At 48.5% G+C, this 20744-nt stretch overlaps 2 protein-coding genes across 5 annotated transcripts; one reads left to right on the plus strand and one right to left on the minus strand.

The window, feature by feature from the left end:
- Positions 1–4915: 4915 nt before the first annotated feature.
- On the minus strand, positions 4916–11147 carry B3GALNT1 (beta-1,3-N-acetylgalactosaminyltransferase 1 (globoside blood group)). 4 transcript variants are annotated; one of them, XM_038145667.1, is made up of 4 exons: positions 10105–11146; positions 8969–9154; positions 7575–7763; positions 4916–7121 (listed from the first exon to the last, which is right to left on the minus strand). In XM_038145667.1, the coding sequence occupies exon 4, from the start codon at positions 7097–7099 to the stop codon at positions 6068–6070; it is 1032 nt and encodes a 343-aa protein (XP_038001595.1). In that variant the 5' UTR covers positions 7100–7121; positions 7575–7763; positions 8969–9154; positions 10105–11146; the 3' UTR covers positions 4916–6067. The 4 variants fall into 4 exon arrangements, with proteins under 4 accessions (XP_038001595.1, XP_038001596.1, XP_038001593.1 ...); XM_038145668.1 differs by lacking the exon at positions 7575–7763 and having other exon boundaries at positions 4916–7117; positions 10105–11147; XM_038145665.1 differs by lacking the exon at positions 7575–7763 and having other exon boundaries at positions 10105–11145.
- Positions 11148–12275: 1128 nt separating this feature from the next.
- On the plus strand, positions 12276–14769 carry ARL14 (ADP ribosylation factor like GTPase 14). The gene has a single exon (XM_038145910.1). The coding sequence runs from the start codon at positions 12810–12812 to the stop codon at positions 13389–13391; it is 582 nt and encodes a 193-aa protein (XP_038001838.1). The 5' UTR covers positions 12276–12809; the 3' UTR covers positions 13392–14769.
- The last annotated feature ends 5975 nt before the right edge of the window (positions 14770–20744 follow it).

Raw genomic sequence — 20744 nt, forward strand, 5'->3', positions numbered from 1 at the left:
GAACGTGGTCCTGGACAATCTGCTCAGGTCTTCAGGGCGATGGAGGCTGCCTGTGTTTGGGTGTGGAGCTGGGTCAGGGCTGTGGTGGATTCCCTGGCCTTGCCTGTTCTTGGGAAAGTCCAATATTCCTCATTTCCCAGCTGCCTGGCCCACCTGCAGGGTGAGCTGTGCTGGGGAGGTGCTGAGGGGGTCGGGGTCTCTCAAGGCAAGAAATCAAAGAGCACAAACTTCTGCTCGAGAGGGAATCCCCATCTTTGTCTTGTTTTGTCCCTAGCTCACCTCTTCCCCAACAAACTTCCCTCCTTTAATTTGTTTGGGGATAACCTCAGCCATTAATTGGCTCTGGTGGAATTTCCAACGTGTGTCTGGGGCCCCGTGCTGTGAACAGGGGTTGGTAATAATTGCTTCAGTCGTTGCAGTGTGCACAGGCAGCGAGGGCAGAGTGCTGGCAGAGCCCTTGGGTGGTGATTCCATGGGAATGCTGGATCCTGGGCTGGAATGGCACAGCAGCAGTGGGGGAGCAGCTCCAGGCAGAGCTCAGTGAGTGGAGTTTGCCTTCCCTGTCCCCTTCACTCTTCCCCCCGTGCCTTCCCTGTCCCCTTCACTGTTCCCCTTGTGCCTTCCCTGTCCCATTCACTCTTCCCCCCGTGCCTTCCCTGTCCCATTCACTGTTCCCCTTGTGCCTTCCCTGTCCCCTTCACTGTTCCCCTTGTGCCTTCCCTGTCCCATTCACTGTTCCCCTTGTGCCTTCCCTGTTCCCTTCACTGTTCCCCTTGTGCCTTCCCTGTCCCCTTCACTCTTCCCCTTGTGCCTTCCCTGTCCCCTTCACTGTTCCCCTTGTGCCTTCCCTGTCCCCTTCACTCTTCCCCTTGTGCCTTCCCTGTCCCATTTACTGTTCCCCTTGTGCCTTCCCTGTCCCATTCACTGTTCCCCTTGTGCCTTCCCTTGGGAGGGCACAGCTGCTCTGGGGAAAGAGGAATTCCAGGCAGCAGCTCTGAAGGAGAGGGATGTTTGTGAGCAGAGGCACCCCACGACCCATCCCAGGCCCTGCAGAAGCTGGACCGACGGCCGTGCCCAGGAGAACAGCACAGATCCAACTGGGATGGGAGCTCCTGGCTGCAGGGAGCATCCCGAGGCCGGTGAGCATTGCTGAGGGATCCGTGAGCTCTGGGCACAGCCCTGGGGCAGGCAGGAACGCGAGCTGGCAGGATTGCAGCCAGCAGGGAGCCCTGGCAGGGCAGCTCACGCTGGCAGCCAGCCACTCCTCGGGGCTCGAGTGGTTTGCAGGTTTGCCTGGATCGTTCCAGGATCATTCCCTGTCCTTCAGGCAGCTCCCGACCAGCCCTGTGCCAACCTCCAAGGGGCTGCAGCTGCAGCAGGAACTGGCTCAGCACCTTCAGCTTCCTCCCCCCCTCCCTGGCAGGCCAGAGCCATCCATGCCAACAATCTCTGCTCAGCCCAGGGATTTTTGCTTTGATTGCTTTAAAAAAAGGAGCTTCAGCTGCTTCAGGTTTACAGAGGAAGGACTGATGGAGGTGAGAGGCTTTGTGTGGTCTCCCACCTCCGTGTGCAGTGCCTACCTGTGCTCCTGGCTGGAAAGGTCTGGAAGCTTTCCCTCCCAATGAAGGCATTTCCAGCTTTCCAGAGGTGCTGATTTGTGCCAAACTCTGTCGTGACACAGCTGGAGGCTGACAGGATGAACTCCTTGTACATATTGCTTATGCAACCTGACCAATGCAGGGCTCTCCCGCTGCCTTAACACTCCATCCTCCATCTGGGAAGGGCTGTGGCCAGGAATGTCCCTCTGGCTGTGGCAGCAGGGCTCCAGCCTTCCTGCTGCTCTCCTCCCAAAAGCAGGGAGCTGCCCTGGGCACCGCTGGAGCCTCGGGGCACGGGGAGTGGCTGCCAAGGAGCCCCTTCCGATGGCCCGAAGTGACAAATGGACCTCGAACCACGAGGCTGAGCCAGTGCTTGGGAATTGGGCTGTTCCCAGGGACATCCCAGCTCCCAGTGCCTGGGAATTGAGCTGTTCCCAGATTCAGCTGTTCCCAGGGATAGCCCAGCTCCCGGTGCTTGGGAATTCAGCTGTTCCCAGGGGTGTCCCAGTGCTCAGGAACTGGGCTGTTCCAGGGATGTCCCAGCTCCCAGCTCTGGGGAATTGGGCTGTTCCCAAATTTACCTGTTCCCAAATTTGCCTGTTCCCAAGGGTGTCCCAGCTCTAGGGAATTCAAGTGTTCCCAAATTGGGCTGTTCCCAAATCGGGCTGTTCCCAAATTTGCCTGTTCCCAAGGGTGTCCCAGCTCTAGGGAATGGGGCTGTTCCCAAATTTACCTGTTCCCAAATTTACCTGTTCCCAAGGGTGTCCCAGCTCCCAGCTCTGGGGAATTGGGCTGTTCCCAAATTGGGCTGTTCCCAGGGATGTCCCAGGTCACTCCCCTGCGATGCTCTGATGATTCCCTCACTGCAGCACGGATTGCTGTGGAGTTCACCCATCCCTCGGATCCTTCCTGGAATTCCTGGCAGGGCTGGAATGTCCCAGCCTGTCCCCAGCTTGGTGGCACCGTGGCTCCTTCTGCTGGCCTGAGACATTCCCACAAACCCCACAGCAGCCCCCGGGATAAAGGATTTCAGCTCCCGCTGCTGCTGTTGTTGCAGGGTTAAACCATTTCCAGAGGTGGAATTAAAAATGTCGTGAAGATTTTAGAATCCAGGAGTCAGAATTAAAGCGCTGCATCAGCTTGGCTGCAGAAACACCAATGCCACAGCCTCAAAAAAACAAAAAAAAAGGGAATTTTGTGTCTCAGGATACAGGACAGCCCTGCTTTAAATAATATGGATTTGTTGCTAATGTAGCTGATACTTGTTTTACACAGAGAAGTGTTTAGTGGGTGATTACACTACAGGAAAAACACCTCACCAGCCTTTCACCCCCCAAAGCAGGATTTTAAGCCTCTGAACAAAATTCCGAGTGAGAGTGTTCCGCTGGAGTTTGGCCTCTGCAGAGCCCAGAGCTGCTGCCCCTCGTGCCCAAGACATCAGAAATGGCCTTTCTGGAGCCCCCAGAGAAGCAGATCTGCTCAGACAGTTCCTAACCAGCCGAACTCTTGTTGCTGTTATTTCTCCAGGGCTGACTGGACGAGGCTTAGGGGAGCGGGTGGGCAAACACGGGTTTTCCCGAGGCAACTTCAAATCCCAGGGATCAGCTCTGGGGGATGACCTGGGTGCTCTGGGAAGCAAAACCTGGTGGGTGCAGCTGGAGCCTTGCCAGAACCACAGACAGAGGTGTGAGGGCAATTCTTGAGGGAGAAATGTGTGGATTTCATGGATCTGGGCAGCTCCTGTGCCTGCTCTGCTCAGCCCTGAGGGAGTTGGAGTGAGGGGGGGTTTTAAGGTCCCTTCCAGCCCAAACCAGTCTGGGATTCTGGGAATTGTCTCAGCAACAGGGAACTAAAGCACTTTTCCTCAAGCATATTTCATGGCCAATCCTGCATTTTTTGAAGCCTGTGGAGTCTCATCCATGGACACAGGCACCCTCTGTGACACCAGTCATCCATAAATGTGAGGCACAATTTAGGGAAATATCCCAAACATGCTGTTCCACGGAGCACAGGGAGTGCTGCCCCAGATCCTGGATGATTTGTGGGGAATTCCTTTGTGCCAGGGTGCACACAAAGCATTGCAGCATTTTAACTCCTCTGAAATAACATCCAGACTGGGAATTTCACCTTGGAACCCACTTCTGCTCCCCACCCAGCAGCAACTTCCAAACTTCTTTGCCCAATGAATTACCATTATTATTATTATTATTATTATTATTATTATTATTATTAGGCTTTTCAGGTCAGAAAATCCCAGTTTTCCTATCAAAATCACAAATATTTTGAATTCTGATTTAATACAGCTGCATGAGAAAAAAACAAACTCTTTTGGGGGGGATTTGGGAAACCTTCAGCCTGTGTTTTACATTTTGTTTTTAGTACAATATTCTAGGCAGATGCAATAAAATTTGGCCCCTCCCTACTTCAATACCCAGATTGTTTCATACTTTCAAGGTTTTTCACCTTTTGCCGGGCTGCTCACACTAAAAACTTCCCTAAGAATGGCTTTGAGCAGAAACAGGAGCTCAGTTAGGAATTCTACAGCCTTTTAAGCAATAATAAAGTCAGAGTCAAATACAAGCCAGACTTGGAAATGAGGTTTTTTTTTTAGGAAAACCAGGAGCGGGATGGATGCTTTTCCAATGCTGCTGGCACTGTAAATGACAGTTAACTTCAGGTGGCACAAAGAGATCACTGTGTATAAACCTAAGCCTTGGAACCTGTGAGCAGTGTCAACATTTGGGGCACAAAAACCCCGAATTCCTGCAGGTGACAGGAGAATTTCTGGCCATCCTCACCTCCCCAGGACTCTCATTCCTGCCTCACCACGAGCGCTCTCTGCTTCATCCATTTCCTGAAGGCAGCAGGGTCATAATTACGTTTTTATTTTGGAAAAAGCAATACAAGCTGTGCTGTAGTATCAGTGTTGTTGTGGTAAATAATTTATTTCCCAGCATTTCACATGGCAGGCTTAGAGAAGAACAGAGGGGCTCGGGGTTTGAGATGTGCAAACAATCACAGAACAAGGCAGTTCTCCCAGTACCTGCTCAGAGAACAATCAAATCCCAGCTCCTAAACCCACAGCACAGCTGGAATTTCACCTGGATCTAGGAATACAAGAGCATCATTCCCTCAGTTATGCAATACTGTATTTTCCCAAAAAAAAAAAAAAAGAAAACAAATATAGCCTTTATTTTTTACAAGCTTTGACCTTTTCACCATCAGAACACTGACATCTGAAACCCTTGTCTGGAGAGTGTTGTCCCCAAGACTTTTTCATCCCTAAAAAAAAAAGACACAAGCCCATCCTGAAATTCCACCCCAGCCCCAGGTGCAGCTGTGGAGCAGAGCCCAGGGCAGCAGTGCCTGCTGGGTGCTGGAGGCCCTGGTGACCCCTGAGCCCTGCTGCTGCAGCTCTGGGCAGCCCTGGGCTCTGCCAGGGCTTGGGGTGGTGCCAGCCCAGGGGGAAGCCCTGGGAGCGTGGCCAGGACGTCTCCGCAGTCCCTCCCCCGTGTAGTGGATGTGTCCAGGTTAATTCTGTTCATGCAATTGCAAACTCTGTATCGTTGTCCATTAGAAGTGTAAACTACTGAAAACTGGGCCTTGCTGATATGAATAAAGTGATTAAAAAGCGGTCTTTACACACGGGGAGGAGTTGGTCTTCTTGAAGGTAGCAATGGGGGGATTTCTTCCTTTTTTGCACTTTCGAACTGGAACTAAAAAGCTTATCTAGAAACAGGCGTAAATCACAGCAGAAATGGTTTTTCATCTTCCCCACAGGGTTCCAAAACTCCTGGGATGCGTGGCACACACACACAGGGCTGGGGGGATTGATGATCCCAGTGGTTCTGGGATGTCCAGATTGATCGTGAGCTCCACTCCATCCCCCTGGTCTGGGAACACCCGCGGAGGCACCAAAGTCATTCCATTTGATATGCACACACAAAGTGCAGCACATTTCCAGCATTTCTCACCAGCTCCTGCAGATCCCACGGGATGCCCAGGCTGGGAACACTCCTGGGAGCGTTGTGGAGATGACGCGTTTAAATAACAAGGTGTGACAGTCCCAGGAGGCTTACACAGAAAACAAGGCTGGGTTGGGTTAAATTCCACGCTGGGCAGAGAACAAATAAAGGAGAGTGGCAATAAAACAATAAAACCAATCCAGGCAGGATTGCAGGAAGCATCCTCCAAGCTGCTTTCTTGGCAGGAACATCTTTCCTCGATGGCATTTCGTACATTCCGGAAGATTCAGGGGGGAATCCCAAGGCTGCTGCGAGCACACGGAAAGGCAGCAGAGGCAGACGGGACAGAGCATTCCGAGGCAGCCTCTGGGTGTGGGATACACGCCTGGGAAAGCGCTTTGTGAATCCCCATTTGTGTTGAAAAGCACTGCAATGCCCTGGAGAAACGCTGCCCCAGCAGGCAGAGTCCTCTCTAGAGGCCACTCTTACAGCAAATTGAAGGTTCTAAAGAAATTCACAATCAAAGGAAGTGTTGGATGACAAATCCTGCCAAAACTGGATCAGTTCATTCGATGTAAGGCCATGAACTGCAATCAAATGTCTGTACTTGCAGATATCAAAGTCGATTTTATACAGAAAGAATTGTTCTGCGTCTTTTGGAATAGTGATGTTGACTTTGAGTAGATTTAAGCAGATTCCCACATAAACATCCTCGAATTTCAGAGGCTTGACGTGGCCCATCAGCTCGTAAGTCCTCAGAGCCAGTTTTCCATCCAGGATGTATCCCAGGCCGCTGCAGTAGGGAGGATACAGCTTGAAGGGATATTCCTGGTAGGAGATGTACCTTTTGCTGTCGAAGCCTCCTCTGTAGGCAAAGTTCTCGATGAGGGGGTACCCGGTGAAAACGTTCTCCGAGGAATTCAGCTGCAGCAGGAACTTCACCAGGTTGGGAGTGTTGATGAAGACATCGGCGTCGGTCTTCATGAAGAACCTGGCGTTGGAACAGAACTCGGAGAACCACTGGAAAGCCATGATGGTCTTCAGGGTGAGGTTGTCATAAGTGTCCACGAAGTCCTGGCGGATGATGTCCCCGTAGAGGATGCTCTCGTCCTCCACCGCCAGCGCTGCCGCCCTGTCCTCCCTCTGCGTGTCCTGCCCCAGCAGGAACAGCGTCAGGATGTGCTGGCCCCACCAGGAGTCCCGGGAGCCCCACGTGATCCTGATGGCCTGCCTGGCTTTCACGTCCCTGGGGCTGGAAGCCACCAGGATGACCAGGAAGGGGTGGAGGTGGGCGCAGCTGGGGCGCTCGCGCAGCGTGAACGGGCGCGGCTGCCGGTACACGGGCTCGTACTCGTAGAAGTACAGAGGGTTCGCGTCCTCCGGGCCAGCCCTGGGGGAGAAGGTTATGTACCACATGGTGATCAGGGAAAACACCAGCAGCAACAGGAAAATCCGTTTCAAAGGTCTCATGTACGAGGCATTGATCGGGACCGGGATCATGGTCGGGATCTGCTGGTGTCCCTCAATCTGTTCCATGAGTCTTGGAGCACCTTCCTTGCTGAGGAAGAAAGGAGAAAGTGGCATTCAGAGTGCTGTTAGTCAAACATTCCCTTTTCCTTGTGTTGGCTGAAGTGCCAGCTGGAGTTGTGAGGTGGTACCAGCCAAGGCAAGCATTCCTGATCCAGCTGTCACAGCCCTGATCCCAGGGATGGCAGCAGGGCACGGATCCCCTGCCCAGCAGGGTTTGATGAGCAGGGCACGGATCCCCTGCCCAGCAGGGTTTGATGAGCAGGGCACGGATCCCCTGCCCAGCAGGGTTTGCTGAGAGGGCACAGAGCCCGTGCCCAGCAGGGTTTGCAGGGTTTGCTGAGCAGGACACGGAGCCCGTGCCCAGCAGGGTTTGCAGGGTTTGATGAGCAGGACACGGAGCCCCTGCTCAGCAGGGTTTGATGAGCAGGGCTTGCATTGAAAGCTCGTGGCTTTCACCCTGCAGATCCCTCCCCGCACAGACCTGATCTCCAGCCAGGATCTGCTCCAAGGGCTGTGATCCAGGGATCTCAGCACCACGCCTTGACTCGACTCCACCTCAAGGACACAACACCGTGCACAAAACCCAGCCAACGCTCAGGAAATGGATGCCCAGACCCTCAGAATTTTGGTTTTTCTGTTAGACACAGGAAGTCTGATTGATCTTCATGAGCTGGAGCACAAGGGACAAGAAAGCAGAATTACGAGCAAGTATTTCATTCTCATTCAAGGCGTGAGCAGCTGCTTGTTCTGAGGGGGAGAGGGAAGGTAAAAATCAATTTCCTTAAATCAAGTGATGTACTAAAGCTGGTTTTGACCAAAATCATGACTGTTTTTACCATTAGCCAGGCAATTTTTGGATTTGAGGCGCACAAATCCACAGCAGGTCTTTCCAAACGCCTGTGGAATCCGTGCTGAAGCTGCTGTTCCAGTGTCAGGATTAGAGATTCCAATGGATAAATCTTCACAAAATTCAGTTTAAAACCAAAATTCAGTTCAAAACCAAACCCCTGTACCCTCATGTAGTTTTATTTCCTTAGAACTACACGTGCTCTATCATCTATTTTACACATCTTTAAGCCAAAATAACTCCAGTGCCTAACTGTGGGAATTCCAAATGGTTTCTGGTGTTTGCAGTAATAATATTTATCCTGCACGAGCACACACAAAGACACAGTCAGGATAATAGAAGGTTTGAATTCACAGCACAATTAATTACTCTTTATCTTCAAAAATATCACCACAGGGCTCAGAAATGTTTTAGGTTTGACAAATAAATCCGACACCCAGAACAGCACTGTGGAGTTCAGGGGAATTTGATTTTCCAGAGCCCACCTGCCTCGTGTTTCTGTGTGGGATCTGATTTTAAATGAATCATCCTTCAAAGGAAGCATTTGGAGAATATTTCACCAACAATGGCCTTAAAACGGATTAAAGCAATTTTATACAAAGCATTTAAATAGAAGAATTTTGGACTGATTCCTCTCAAAATCAGTAATTAACTAATAGGAATCTTCTCTTTTTATGCATCAACCTGACTTCCAGTGGACAGTAGGAGAATACATACTGGAAGAAAATAACCTAAGTTGTGTATCAGTGCTTATTATTTGATTTCAGATCAATAACATTTATTTTGATTATCAACTTTAAAGCTCATCATTTAAAACTGATCCGTTTGATCAATTCTTGGCTGCCTAATGGAAAAAAAATATTATAAATATTTTGATTTTTATAGGAAGAAAAGCCTGGTTTCATGACACTCTGAACAACAAAATTGGAGACAAGTCCTGATCTGCTACATAAGGAAAAATCTGTGAAAATAAACATCAGTTCAGGTCTTTCAGGAAACCCCAGCCACACAGGGACATTAATCCCCACCTTCTCCTATTTGCTTGAAGCAAAGTGAGGCAGCTGAGTCAGCGAGGTCTGAGCACTTCTGCTGGTCATGGTGCAGGCTCTGCCCTTCCAGCCCCTCCTCCACTTCCAGACTTCGTGCTGGCACTTTCTCCCTTCCAGCTGTGGATGGCAGCTCCTTCCCGGGCATTACTTTCATTTTCTTCCAAGCTGAGATTGTGCCAAAAGATAAAACTGGTGACTTTTCAAATAAACGTGAGGCAACACAAGGCTCAGAATGCTCCACAGGGATTTAGATCCATCTCCACCCAGGTAGGGGAATGTGGAATGTGGACATGCTTGGGCAGGAAAAAGGCAGGAAATTCTCATATTCATTAAATATTACTAATTATAAAAACCAATAATCCAATATGATCATTTTAAAATACCATCATAATAGGTGTATAGGAAAATAAATAATTTTTAAAGCTGCCAGAAGAAATAATTTGGAAATGTATTATTTAAGGCTGGCTTGGTCGCAGTCCGGACTGTGGGACGTGTCCTTGCACACGGCAGCAGGTGAACGAGATAATGTTTAAAGTCCTTCCAGCCCAAAGCAGCCACTGATTCCACGGTTTTAAACTCAAAACCAATCGAAACTAGAGGCAATTCTGCAAGACCCCGGACTGCCACGCTCTAATGTAACAAAACTTCAAGGGTTTTATTTTAAAAAATAAAAAACCCTTTAAAAGACCATTACCAGCGCCTCGCTGTCACTCGTTGCTGCCCGCTCCATCGCTGCTCCCGGTCCCGGGCGCCTTTCCGGAGCGCGGGGACCGGCGGGGCTGTGCGGCGGGGCAGGAGGGGATGCTGCGGGGCTGTGCGGGGCTGTGCCGCCCTCTGCCGAGCCCAGGCACCGCTTCAGCGCCTTCTCGGCTTTCCGAGCCGAGCCCAGGCACCCATCCCAGCCCTTTTCTCGGCTGTCTGACCCGAGCCCAGGCACCCATCCCAGCCCTTTTGAGCCCAGGCACCCATCCCAGCCCTTTTCTCGGCTTTCCGAGCCGCGCTCGCTCGCACTGCGCGCTTCCCCCGCACGCATCTCACCACCTTGGGCTGCCCGAGGGCTGCCTCCCCGCTCTCCATCCTCATTCCCATTCCCATCCCCATCCCATCCCCGTTACCGTGTCCCGCTCGGGGCGCTCCGGGCCGGGCGCGGCGGCCGCAGCGGGGAGGAGCCGCCTCCTTCTTCCGCCTCCCCGAGCGGTGCCCGCTCCTCCGCCCTCCCCGGCAGCCCAGACCGGCTCCCCGGCGTCCCTCCGGCAGCCCGGGCCGGGCAGAGCCAGCGGAGCCGCCTCCCCTTGGTGCCTCGGCCGCTGGAAGTGCCCCCAGTGAGGATGCGCTGCCTAATTAGCGCATCCATCACGCCCCGTGGCTTCGGGGACAGCTGGGATACCCTGCCTGGACGAGCAGGGTTTACGTTCAGCCGTTCGGTTTAGGAAAGGGTTACAGGGCAGAGCCGCAGCTCAGATTAGTCAGTGCTCAGTCAGCTGTCCCGGGTTTATGGCTCTGGTTCTGCAGGGGAACGAACGCAAGCTCAGCACAGGGGAGGTGGTCGCAGCCTGGCAGAGCCAGCCCACCCTCGGACCGAGCAGAGGCGGAGGTTCCGTCCGCTCCGGCTCCCGGGGCAGCGTGGAGGGCTCTGTCCTGCGCTTTGAGCTCGGCAGCAGCGCGGGGATCCCTTCCTGAGAGCGGCTCTGGCACGGTCAGAAACCTGCAGAGCCCCACACGAATTAGCTCATAAAAATCAGGCTCTGCTCCATCCCTGCTTTGAAGAGGCGGCTGATGGAGGAAATAACAGCTGTGATCATAAACACCCAGGGCACGTGGAGCACCCAGAGCAGAGAACTGTGAGTGATCTTCACATCGCAGCTGGGGACAGACCATCCATGCCTTGCCCAAGGTATCCATATTTTATTGGAATTGCACCAGGGAATTCTGATCCATTTGACATGTTAACCCTATGTTCTGCGGTTTGCTGCCTCTCCATCTTTCAATTCATTCGTGTCCGTTCATTCATAAAGAAATACAAACACTTTCCTCCCTGGTTTAACACATCCTGACCTGCTCCTGAAAAGCCCCACACGTAATCCATCCGTGTTATTAACTATGAAAAACGTGCAGTAGGGAGTGCATCACTGTCATCTCTCGTTGCCCCCAGTTAGTCCTGCTCTAACCCTTTTAGCCTCGAGAGGAACCAGATTATAACTTGTCTGTCAGGGCTGAGGTGGATTTTACGCAACCAGTGTCGTAATTATCGAAATGATTGCTCTATCAGTCAGCAGCTTGTTGCAAGACCTTTACGTCTTTTTGCTGATTCTGGACTTTCTGAAGCAAAGAGAAATGGTTTCCTGGGTGTAAGGGCAACTCCTGCAGTACTCAGGATGTGTCAGAGCAGCCCGACGTGCATCCACTATCAGGAAAATGAATGGTCAATAGGAACTCATTAATAGCTGACTACATTTTCTATCTCCTCTTGTTTTATTCTGCTACTCAGAGTGGTGGCCAAAATAAATGATCAAGACTTGGTTATTTCCTCTCTTCTTGACCCATTCCTGAAGGAAATCTTCATTGGGCAGCCACGGAGAAGAGCAAAATGAAGGTAACGGGAATTTTTAGTGCGAGGCAGCGGGATCTCAGCGATGAGCAGACCATAAGCTTTGTATTTAGGCTCCACCTTGTGGGGTGCAGTAGAACTCATTCACCAACACAAACAAACTCCCTGAGTTTACAGCCCTGGCAGGAGGAGCCAATGAGGCAGCTGCTTAGAGCAGAGCCCAGGTTTAGTGGAGTTCACTTAGGGTTTCATTGAGTCCATGGGTTGGAACTCACATTCGAGACCACCTAAGATCGGTTTGTGGGAGATGAGACGCACTGATAAATCAGCTGCCTGCTCATTTTGTGGCTATGGACAAATCTTAAATCTTAAATCTCCCCTCCTCACTGCTTGTGTTCATTTCTAGATGCCCTGTGCAGGCTGCCCTGGAGCAGAGGCTGGACAGAGCTCCAGAATAAAGCAGGGATTTATTCAAAGCATCTCCTCCATGGATCCACCTTGGGCAGCACAAGAGCCCAGCCAGGGCTGCCCCCAAGAGGAACCCAAATGGTCCCAAAATGCACGAGCGCTCCCGGGGTCTCTGCCTTGGCTCAGCTCTGCTCCATTTGCACCTTGCAGTTCATTGTCCAGTTCCAGCTTTAGCCCAGGCACTCCCACCCTGCTTGTTTTTCTCTCTGCAGCCCACGCTGTTTGTGCTCCTGGGCTGAGCTTTGGAGCATTTGTCCTTGGTGCCCAGCTGGAGCAGGAATTGTCTTGCCCACCTGCTCTGTGAAGAGCACTTACCAACACTTCACATGAACCTCAGAACTGCACAGAGTCCGAATATAAGATATCAGAATATAAAAGCTAAAGCTTAAGGCATCAATCTCATTTTTCTCCCAGATGGCTGTGGATGCTCAGGGGGATTCTCTCGGAGCCAGGACCTGGCCGTGGTCAGGGAATCCACGGATCAGGCTGCAGGTGCTGGGAATGTGGCTCTGTTCAAACAAGCTGTCAGCCTGTAACCTTTGTGCCTATGCCAGTGGGGCCGTGGTTACTCATCCCAGTCCCACCCACAGGCTTGGCACGGAGCTCCGCGCCTTCCGAAGCCTCGTGGCTCCTTATCACCTCGATAAAAGTGTGTTTGTGCAGAGCTCCGGCTGCTCCAGAGCTCACAGCTGCCTCTTCTCCCTCTCTGCTTGTGCCTCACCTCAGCAGGGGGAAAGGCAGCGGCACAAAGTGGCTCCAGGGAAGAGGGGGAATATCCCTGGAACAGAGGAGTCCCCGGGATAAATGGGCCTCCAGAATGCCAAGCCCTCGGTGAAGGGGGCCAACATCGTGATGCTGGGGCTGGACTCGGCGGGGAAATCCACGCTGCTCTACAAATTCAGGTATAAAGACGTTTTCATAACAATGCCAACGATCGGCTTCAATGTGGATATGATCGAAGCAGGGAAAGATTTCACGCTGACGTTTTGGGATGTTGGAGGACAGAAGAAAATGAGAGAGCTCTGGAGCAATTTCCTGGAAGACGCCGGCGGGCTGCTGTACGTGGTGGACAGCTCTGACAAGCGGCGGCTGGAGGAGTCCAGGAGGGAATTTGAGCTCATTTTAAAGAATGAATCCATAAAAAACGTCCCGGTGGTCGTGCTGGCGAACAAGCAGGATTTGCCTGGAGCTCTGAACGCCGAGGAGATCACCAGGAAGCTCAAGATGAAGAAGTACTGCAGTGACAGGAACTGGTACGTGCAGCCCTGCTGTGCCACCACGGGAGAGGGGCTGGCAGAAGCTCTGCAGAGGGTGGCCACGTTTGCCAGGCAGTACAAGAAGTCAAAGGAGACTTTCATCACCCTGAAGGAACTCAACTCCTTTTAAGGATTTCTATCATCCACTTCTGGTGACTCTTAACATATTTTGTTGGACAGATTGAATCTGGAAATACTGGATTCTGAAGAACTTTTATACATAAATATTTATAAAGGACTTCGACTATATTAAATTCTACTGTTATACCTGCAGATATTTGATATACCTGATGGGATATCTCGTACCTGAGATGGGACTCTGTAGCATTTTATTATTATTTTTTTATTTACTTAAGGCTATTCAAGTTGAATGATGAGAAAGTGGCAGTCGAGCACATGGAAATAAAATAGGTGAGCAGCGTTTAAGTGGCTTAAATCAAATGAGGATTCAATTTTTTGCAAGATGTACACCAGCCAAGTCATTTGGTCAGCAGTGATCAAATGCTGTTTTGTAATAAATGCTCTGTGGATGTGTTTCTTATTTGAAAACAGAGTGGGTGAGAGCTTCAGCTGTAGTTATGTCCAAGAGAATTTGGCTGTTTGTGCATTGTAGAAACAATTCCTGCAGAGAGGTGGTGACGAGCAGGAGGAGCTCCTCACCCAGCCCGGGACAGAGCCTGGCTCCAGTGCTGTCCCCAAGGTGCAGCTGTGACCTCCCATTGTCCCAGAGACCCACGTGCTGCTCCCCTTGTTCCTGCACTGCTGCACTGCCCTCCTCACAGGGGACCAGCCAGGGAACAGCTGGATCCCGTTGGTTTTGTGCTGATTTCCCAGACCTAAGCTCTGGAGAAGCCATGGCTCTCATTGTGCTCTCATTTTTTGTTTCAGGATAACACCAAGGAAGTAGGTGGGAAGTAAGAAGTTTACATGTCATTCTTACTAATAAACAGACAGGAATGTCAAGTTATAAAAGGGTGAAGCAGCAGTAAAATCACCCAGACATACCCTGGTGTCTCATGCACGGGTTATTCAAAGACAAAAAACATCAGCTGGGTTTGCTGAAACAGTAAACAAAGGGAAGTTTCCCAATAGTAGCTGTTATTAATACTGAGACTAATTAATTTCCAGGGGCTAAATCCTGAGTCATGCTGAGACTCTTGCTAAAAGCAGAGCAAATGTCTGGATTTCTCATTGCCCGCTCTGGTGATTTGGACTCAATAGGAAATATCATCTTCTGTCCCTAAAAAGATCTTTAAAAGTCATTAATGTTGGTTTTCCAGGCCAAAAAATTCAATGTTTAAAAGTGTGGTAGTGCATATTGATACATTTATAACTGTTTGCATGTGTATGGGGTGAATTCTCTTAATCTGATCACGCGTCTGTTATAGAGCAGAATTTACTTCTGTGGCCTCAGGACTTCCTCAGGGAGAAACACTCCTGAGAGATTTAATGAGGGTGTACCAGGGTCTCAAATTAGCCAAGAAGCAAGTTCTGAAAGGAGAAATAAAGTCATAAAATAGACCAGCTCATGCAGCTAGAAATGAGAATCAGCTCTCAGGCACACAGGCCCTTCTGCAGCTTATCAAATTACACTAAATGACACTCACATCAACTTGAAGAAATGTTTTACATTATGCTTCAAAGGAAAGGAATAAACTCAATTCCATTCACTTCACAGAATATCAAGTATTTTGAAATTGCATTTTTGAAGAGCTTGGTTTCCCAGAGAAGTGAAGGCAGGCCTGTTACATCTGCCCAAGGACACCCCAACCTTTTGGAATCATTTTAAAGGTTTAAAATAAATATCAGTGGGGCTGGCTTGGAGGCGCAGGTTCTCAGAGGAATAAGATACCTGAAAGCTTAATTAAAACCTCAGTGAGGCAGAGAAAAGTGACCATCCCTTAAAGGCAAGGCTGCTAAGGCACAAAAAGCTGATCCCCACGGAGATAAATGTTCCTTTGGCAAGGGACATCAATCCAGAGCCAGGGCTTCATGGGCTGCTCTGCTCTGGGAGCTCCAGGGCTGTTCCATCGAGCTTGGCTCAGCCGAGCACTCAGGGCTCCCTCAGGATGGGACAGAGATGGAGCGCACTGCTCCAAGCCTGGAGCAAAAACCTCCCTGGCACTCAGCACATCCTGGGAAGGTGCAGAGGAAGGGAACTGGGGCTCCGCTCTGAGCACAGGCTCAACCCAGCGCGCTGTGTGCTCCCACGGGAAGCCTGGGAATTGTTGGACATCTGATCCCATCACATGTTCCAGGGTGAAATTATAACACCCATGGACTTCCAGAGGTTCCAAAGTTTCCAGCTCCATGCCTCTTGCAGAGTTAGGACTGCTCGGCTGAACACCACGAGCAGAATTGTCTTGGTGTTTCAGGAATTCTGCCTGAATTCTTGGTGTTTCAGGAATTCTGCCTTGGTGTTTCAGGAATTCTGTGCTAGAATCCAACCCACAGCTCAGGGATAATTCATTCCTGGATGAGTTTGGCTTAATTTATTATTTCAGTTTTTTACCGATCACTCACTAGAAAACTTTTAGGATTTTTGAAGGGTTTGGGATGCTTTGAGATGGTGAGAAATCAGAATCTGAAGAGCCCTGCGGCAGTGGAGCTGAAGTCTGGGAAAAAGAAGGATGAAAGGCCTTGAAGAGTTGGGGTCAGATGTTTGTTGGGGTCAGATGTTTATTTTGCTCCAGATTTGGGAATTTTTTTCATCCGCTCACTGGCTGTTTTGCATTTTTAACTGCTGCGTTCTGGCAGTCTCCTGCAGGTGTTTTGTAGCTGAAGGGCTCAAACCCTTCAGTGTCTGCTCCTATTCCTTAAAGAGTTTGCTGTGCCTGATCCTTTGTGCCGGCAGAAAAGTCAAGGTGACAAAACGAGTGGGACACAGAATAGAAGGATCTGAACCCCAGGGCCTGCAGGACCCTGTGCCCTCTCAGGGAGATGTGTTTGGATGGCACCATTTAAAGCTGACAGACCCAGAAGATGGGCCCTGTCCTGTTGGCAGGATAAGATCCCTGTGGTTTGAAGTCACATTGAGGTTTCTGAGTTTAGGAATAACTCATGGAGCTCATTGAACATGGGTCCAGTGGGGTGAAATGGGGATGAAATGCCATTTTAAGGGAAGGTGTGGAGCAGCAGAATAATTTGGGTAGCAGCACTCCCTCCTGCTTTGCCTGGGAGACAACAGTCCCATAATTTAGAATCCGGGAGAAGCGTGGTGTCTAAGGGCTGCAGGACAAGGCTCCTCCAGTATCAGATGACTGGTGTCACTCAAAATGTCTCTGTGCCATCTCATTTCAGACAAGTAACTGAACCAAAGGAGAGACAAACAAGTGTCAAACAAGTTCTGAGTGCTGCAAAGGAGACAGCACCACTTTGAAGTGCTGTGTGGGCATTGAACAGGTTTTTTCCCCGAGTAAATGGGCCATGCTGAGTTCTGTGCTGCTGCAATCAGGCTTCCTCCACTTTAATCAGCTCAGGTATCCTGTTTGGATTCTGGACATCCATCTCCTCAGATCCCACAGCCTGGATGAGCCAGCTGGCTGCAATTTGGGATGTAAATTCTGGAGGGTGGAGGCCCTCAGCACACACCACACTGCAGGGGCCATTTGCAAATGGAAATTCATGGACAGTGGCGAGCCCAGACACATTCTGAAGGCAGGGGATTTTAGCAAACGGAGCATTCCTTGCGCTTCAGTTTCTCCAAGATTCCGTTCCACAGCTGTGCTCGGTGTTCCTGCTCATCCCTCATGTGTTTGTGGCACTTGGACTGACACACTTCCCCTCAGCCCTGTCACCTGTGTGTCCCCTCCCTGTCTGCACCCGGCTTTCTCCCTGTCCTTGTCCTTCCCCAGGAGTCCCAAGGGCAGCGCAGCTCCCATGGTCTCCTTATCAGATTTCCCCTGGGTTTTTGGGTTTGCTCTCAGCCCCTCCTCAGGCTTGGAGTGACCTACAGACGTTTACATTTACAGACGTTTACAGACATTTACAGCCCCATTTCATTGTTTTCTGCCAGCTCCTTCCTCCAAGCTCTCCTTTCCCACGATGTATGCAAACCTCCTGACAATGCTTTATGAGCCGTGCCTTTTGATGAATATTTTTTATTATTTCCTTGTTCTCCCCGCACTTATTCATCTGCTCCCTTTTCGTCTTACAGGGTGCTTTCATTGGTGCAAAGATCATCTTTTTGTTCTGTGTTTTTACTTGTGTTTTAACCTTTTGTGGACTTGTTTTTACTTCGTTTTACCCTTTTCACATGCCTGGCCAACGAGAAGTTTCTAGGCCTTGTATTACCCCGATTCTGGCAAAATACCTGCAAAAATAAGTAATTTTGTGAGTTTAATAACCCACCTGGCTCTGAAACCTGAGCCATGCATAATGTTTGGTTTCAGCAATTCTAGCTGGGAACAGCAGCAAGGATTTTATCGATCCAGACAAAGGCCAATCTCCTCTGCGATTCTGCTTGGCTGTTAAAGGGTAACTGTGCCTTAATCAATAGTTTTCAGTTACTTTATCTAAAGCACACACGTTTATCGCTGAAGAATGTGAGTCTCTCAACCTTCCCTCAAGAACTCAGAGAAGTTTTATTTCTTACAGGGCCGTGCCAGGCTGCTGTGAAAATACCTCGTATCATTGGGATGTAACACAAAACATAAAGGCATTCTGCAAACAGCTTCATTAACAGAGGATCAATTAATGCCTGGCTCCTCGTGGGGTGGCTCAGGGCTGGATGTCTTTCCCAGCACAAGGGAAAAATTTTGGATTGAATTCATGTGGATTTCCCTTTGCTGAGGATTAGCAATAAATGGAATAATTTTGGGTTGAATTCATGTGGATTTCCCTTTGCTGAAGATTAACAATAAAGGGAATAATTTTGGGTTGAATTCACGTGGATTTCCCTTTGCTGAGGATTAACAATAAAGGGAATAATTTTGGGTTGAATTCACATGGATTTCCCTTTGCTGAGGATTAACAATAAAGGGAATAATTTTGGGCTGAATTCATGTGGATTTCCCTTTGCTGAAGATTAACAATAAAGGGAATAATTTTGGGTTGAATTCCCGTGGATTTTCTTTGGTTGAGGATTAATAAAAAAGGTTTAATTTACCTAAAATGTCCATGGGTGGTCACACCATTTTTATGTGCCCATCAGTATTTACACATCTTGAATTCTCTGAAAAAGTGAAAAAAAAAAAAGAAATAATTACAGAAGAAGAATTTAAGGAGTTAACCTGGAGGGGTGGTGAGGGAAGATAAATGACAGCAGTACCATGAGAAAGGGAAGCGAAATGAAAAGTGAGAAAATTCTCAGGCCAAAGTACTGAGTGTTGAAGAAACACAAAGAAATAGAAAGGAAAAAAAAAAAAATCTTCCCAGCCGTTAACTTTGCACTCTGGTGCAAAAGCTGAGGCTGCTCCTCTTTTAAAATCAACATTTCGTGTGTGCAGTCCCTCCCGGGGCTCACAGGGGAACTTCCCTGCTCTCCCTGAACGGTCAAAGCTGAAGGCAGCAGTTCCACAGATAAATAATATCAGGCCATAAAGATAATGTAACTTTGGAGAAAACACTGCAAAGGACTGTCTGCTCGCAGCAGCTCTGATCAGTCGTCATCCTGAGTGTCAATAGTTTAAAATATTGAACATATTAAAGTCAAACGATGTGGAAATTAATTATAGTTTAACTCTTCCGTTTTACCTACACAGGAAAATTTACAATTTCTCAGCTGTCACCAACATTGAGCCTTTTCTTCTGACACTTAAGGTTTTCCACTGACTCATTTGGATCACTGATAGTTTAAAATATCCATTTGTTGCCCACGCTAACGGGTAAATTTGTACAGGCTTGGCTTCCTCGCGTGCTGCTGAAAGCCCCTGTCAAGCACGAAGGAAAACCCGAGGAAAACACCGGAAATTTGAGAAATATTATTTAAAAATACTTGTATCATGTGTGTTTCCTCGCTGAGACATCTTGTGGTGTGTGAGGCTTCCTGCAGCTCGTCAAAACGAAACCATCGGGCTGCAAATTCAAACGGAGACCAGGGGAGCCCGAGAGCTCTCCGAGAGGCTCAAAGCACACAGCTAAAAATCGCTTTTTTTGAACAAAAACTGCCTCATTGCAGCACTGATGGGCTTATTCTCAGAGATTATTTTCAATTTGATAAATTTAAATTTAAATATAAGAAATAGAAATAAATAGAAATAGAAATAGAAATAGAAATAGAAATAGAAATATACATGTATATAAATATAAATATTAATATTAATATTAAATATAACTATAGCTATATAACTAGAAATAGAAATAGAAATAGAAATAGAAATAACTATAACTATAACTGTATAACTAGAACTAGAACTAGAACTAGAAATAACTATAACTATAACTATAACTATAAATATAGATATAAATAAATATAAATATAAATATAAATATAAATATAAATATAAATATAAATATAAATATAAATATAAATATAAATATAAATATAAATATAAATATAAATATAAATATAAATATAAATATAAATATAAATATGTTGCTGCTCTTTGGGTAAAGCCCACATTTGTTTTCATCGTGCATTAAGATGAAGTTTTGTGGCACTGAAAATTCCTAACAGTGAGTGATGCCCAAAGTGCCCAAACAAGCAGGTTCCTAAGAGGGAATTCCCATTTTCCCCACGTTGGTTGTGATTTGGAAGAGCTCTGGTTCCCAGTTCACAGATGGGGTGGGATTTGAATATAAAGAGGAATAATGAGCATTCAAAGAAAGGGTTGATCTCAGTGATCTGACGGAGGCACAGATTCCTGAAGCTGCTGAAACGCTGCCTAATTCAGGAAAATTATGTGCCCATTCTTGCCCCTCAAAAGAAAAGCTGAACAGAAATATTACCATTTATCAGCCATCAGAAAATCAGGGAAATCTCAGCCCTGAGCCTTGGGAGAATGGGCCTCGTTAGTGCTGCTGCTCAGAGCACTCATTTTCTCCATTACAGCGGAACAAAGAGAGATGCAAACTTGGAGTATTTTCATTTCTCTGCTCAACACCAAGCCCTGCGCCTTTCAAAATCCCTTATTCAGCCATGGATTCGAGTTTCCTTTCAAAATGAGCCCGAGACACAGCACTGACAATAGCAATCTGCATCTGGACATTTACATTTTTGTTGCATCTTGGGTTTGGTGCTGTTTTATGAGCTAAACTCTGCTCCCTGGCAGTGTTAACAGCCAGGAATAAGAGCTGGAACCTGAGATGCTCCCCAAAATGTCTCTGTTTTCATGATCCTAGCAGTGGTTCTGTGTCCAACAAGAATCACATCACCTAACACCTCCCACCATTTAATTACCTGAGCATTTGTGTAGATTGATTTCTCAAACACAGCTCCCATGATCAGCCTTCCTTCTGGAAACCTGAGGAATTAAGGATGGAAAAGCAAATTCCCTTTCTGCAGTCAAGTAGAACAGGACCCAGAATACTGCAGCTCCCAGAC

The sequence above is a fragment of the Motacilla alba genome, chromosome 9 (genome assembly GCF_015832195.1).
Source record: "Motacilla alba alba isolate MOTALB_02 chromosome 9, Motacilla_alba_V1.0_pri, whole genome shotgun sequence".
In the NCBI taxonomy this organism is placed as follows: Eukaryota; Metazoa; Chordata; class Aves; order Passeriformes; family Motacillidae; genus Motacilla; species Motacilla alba.

What these genes read in the sequence shown, in the direction of transcription:
- ARL14 (XM_038145910.1), top strand. Translation starts at nt 12,810, where the DNA reads ATGGGCCTCCAGAATGCCAAGCCCTCGGTGAAGGGGGCCAACATCGTG.
- B3GALNT1 (XM_038145668.1), bottom strand. Translation starts at nt 7,099, where the DNA reads ATGGAACAGATTGAGGGACACCAGCAGATCCCGACCATGATCCCGGTC.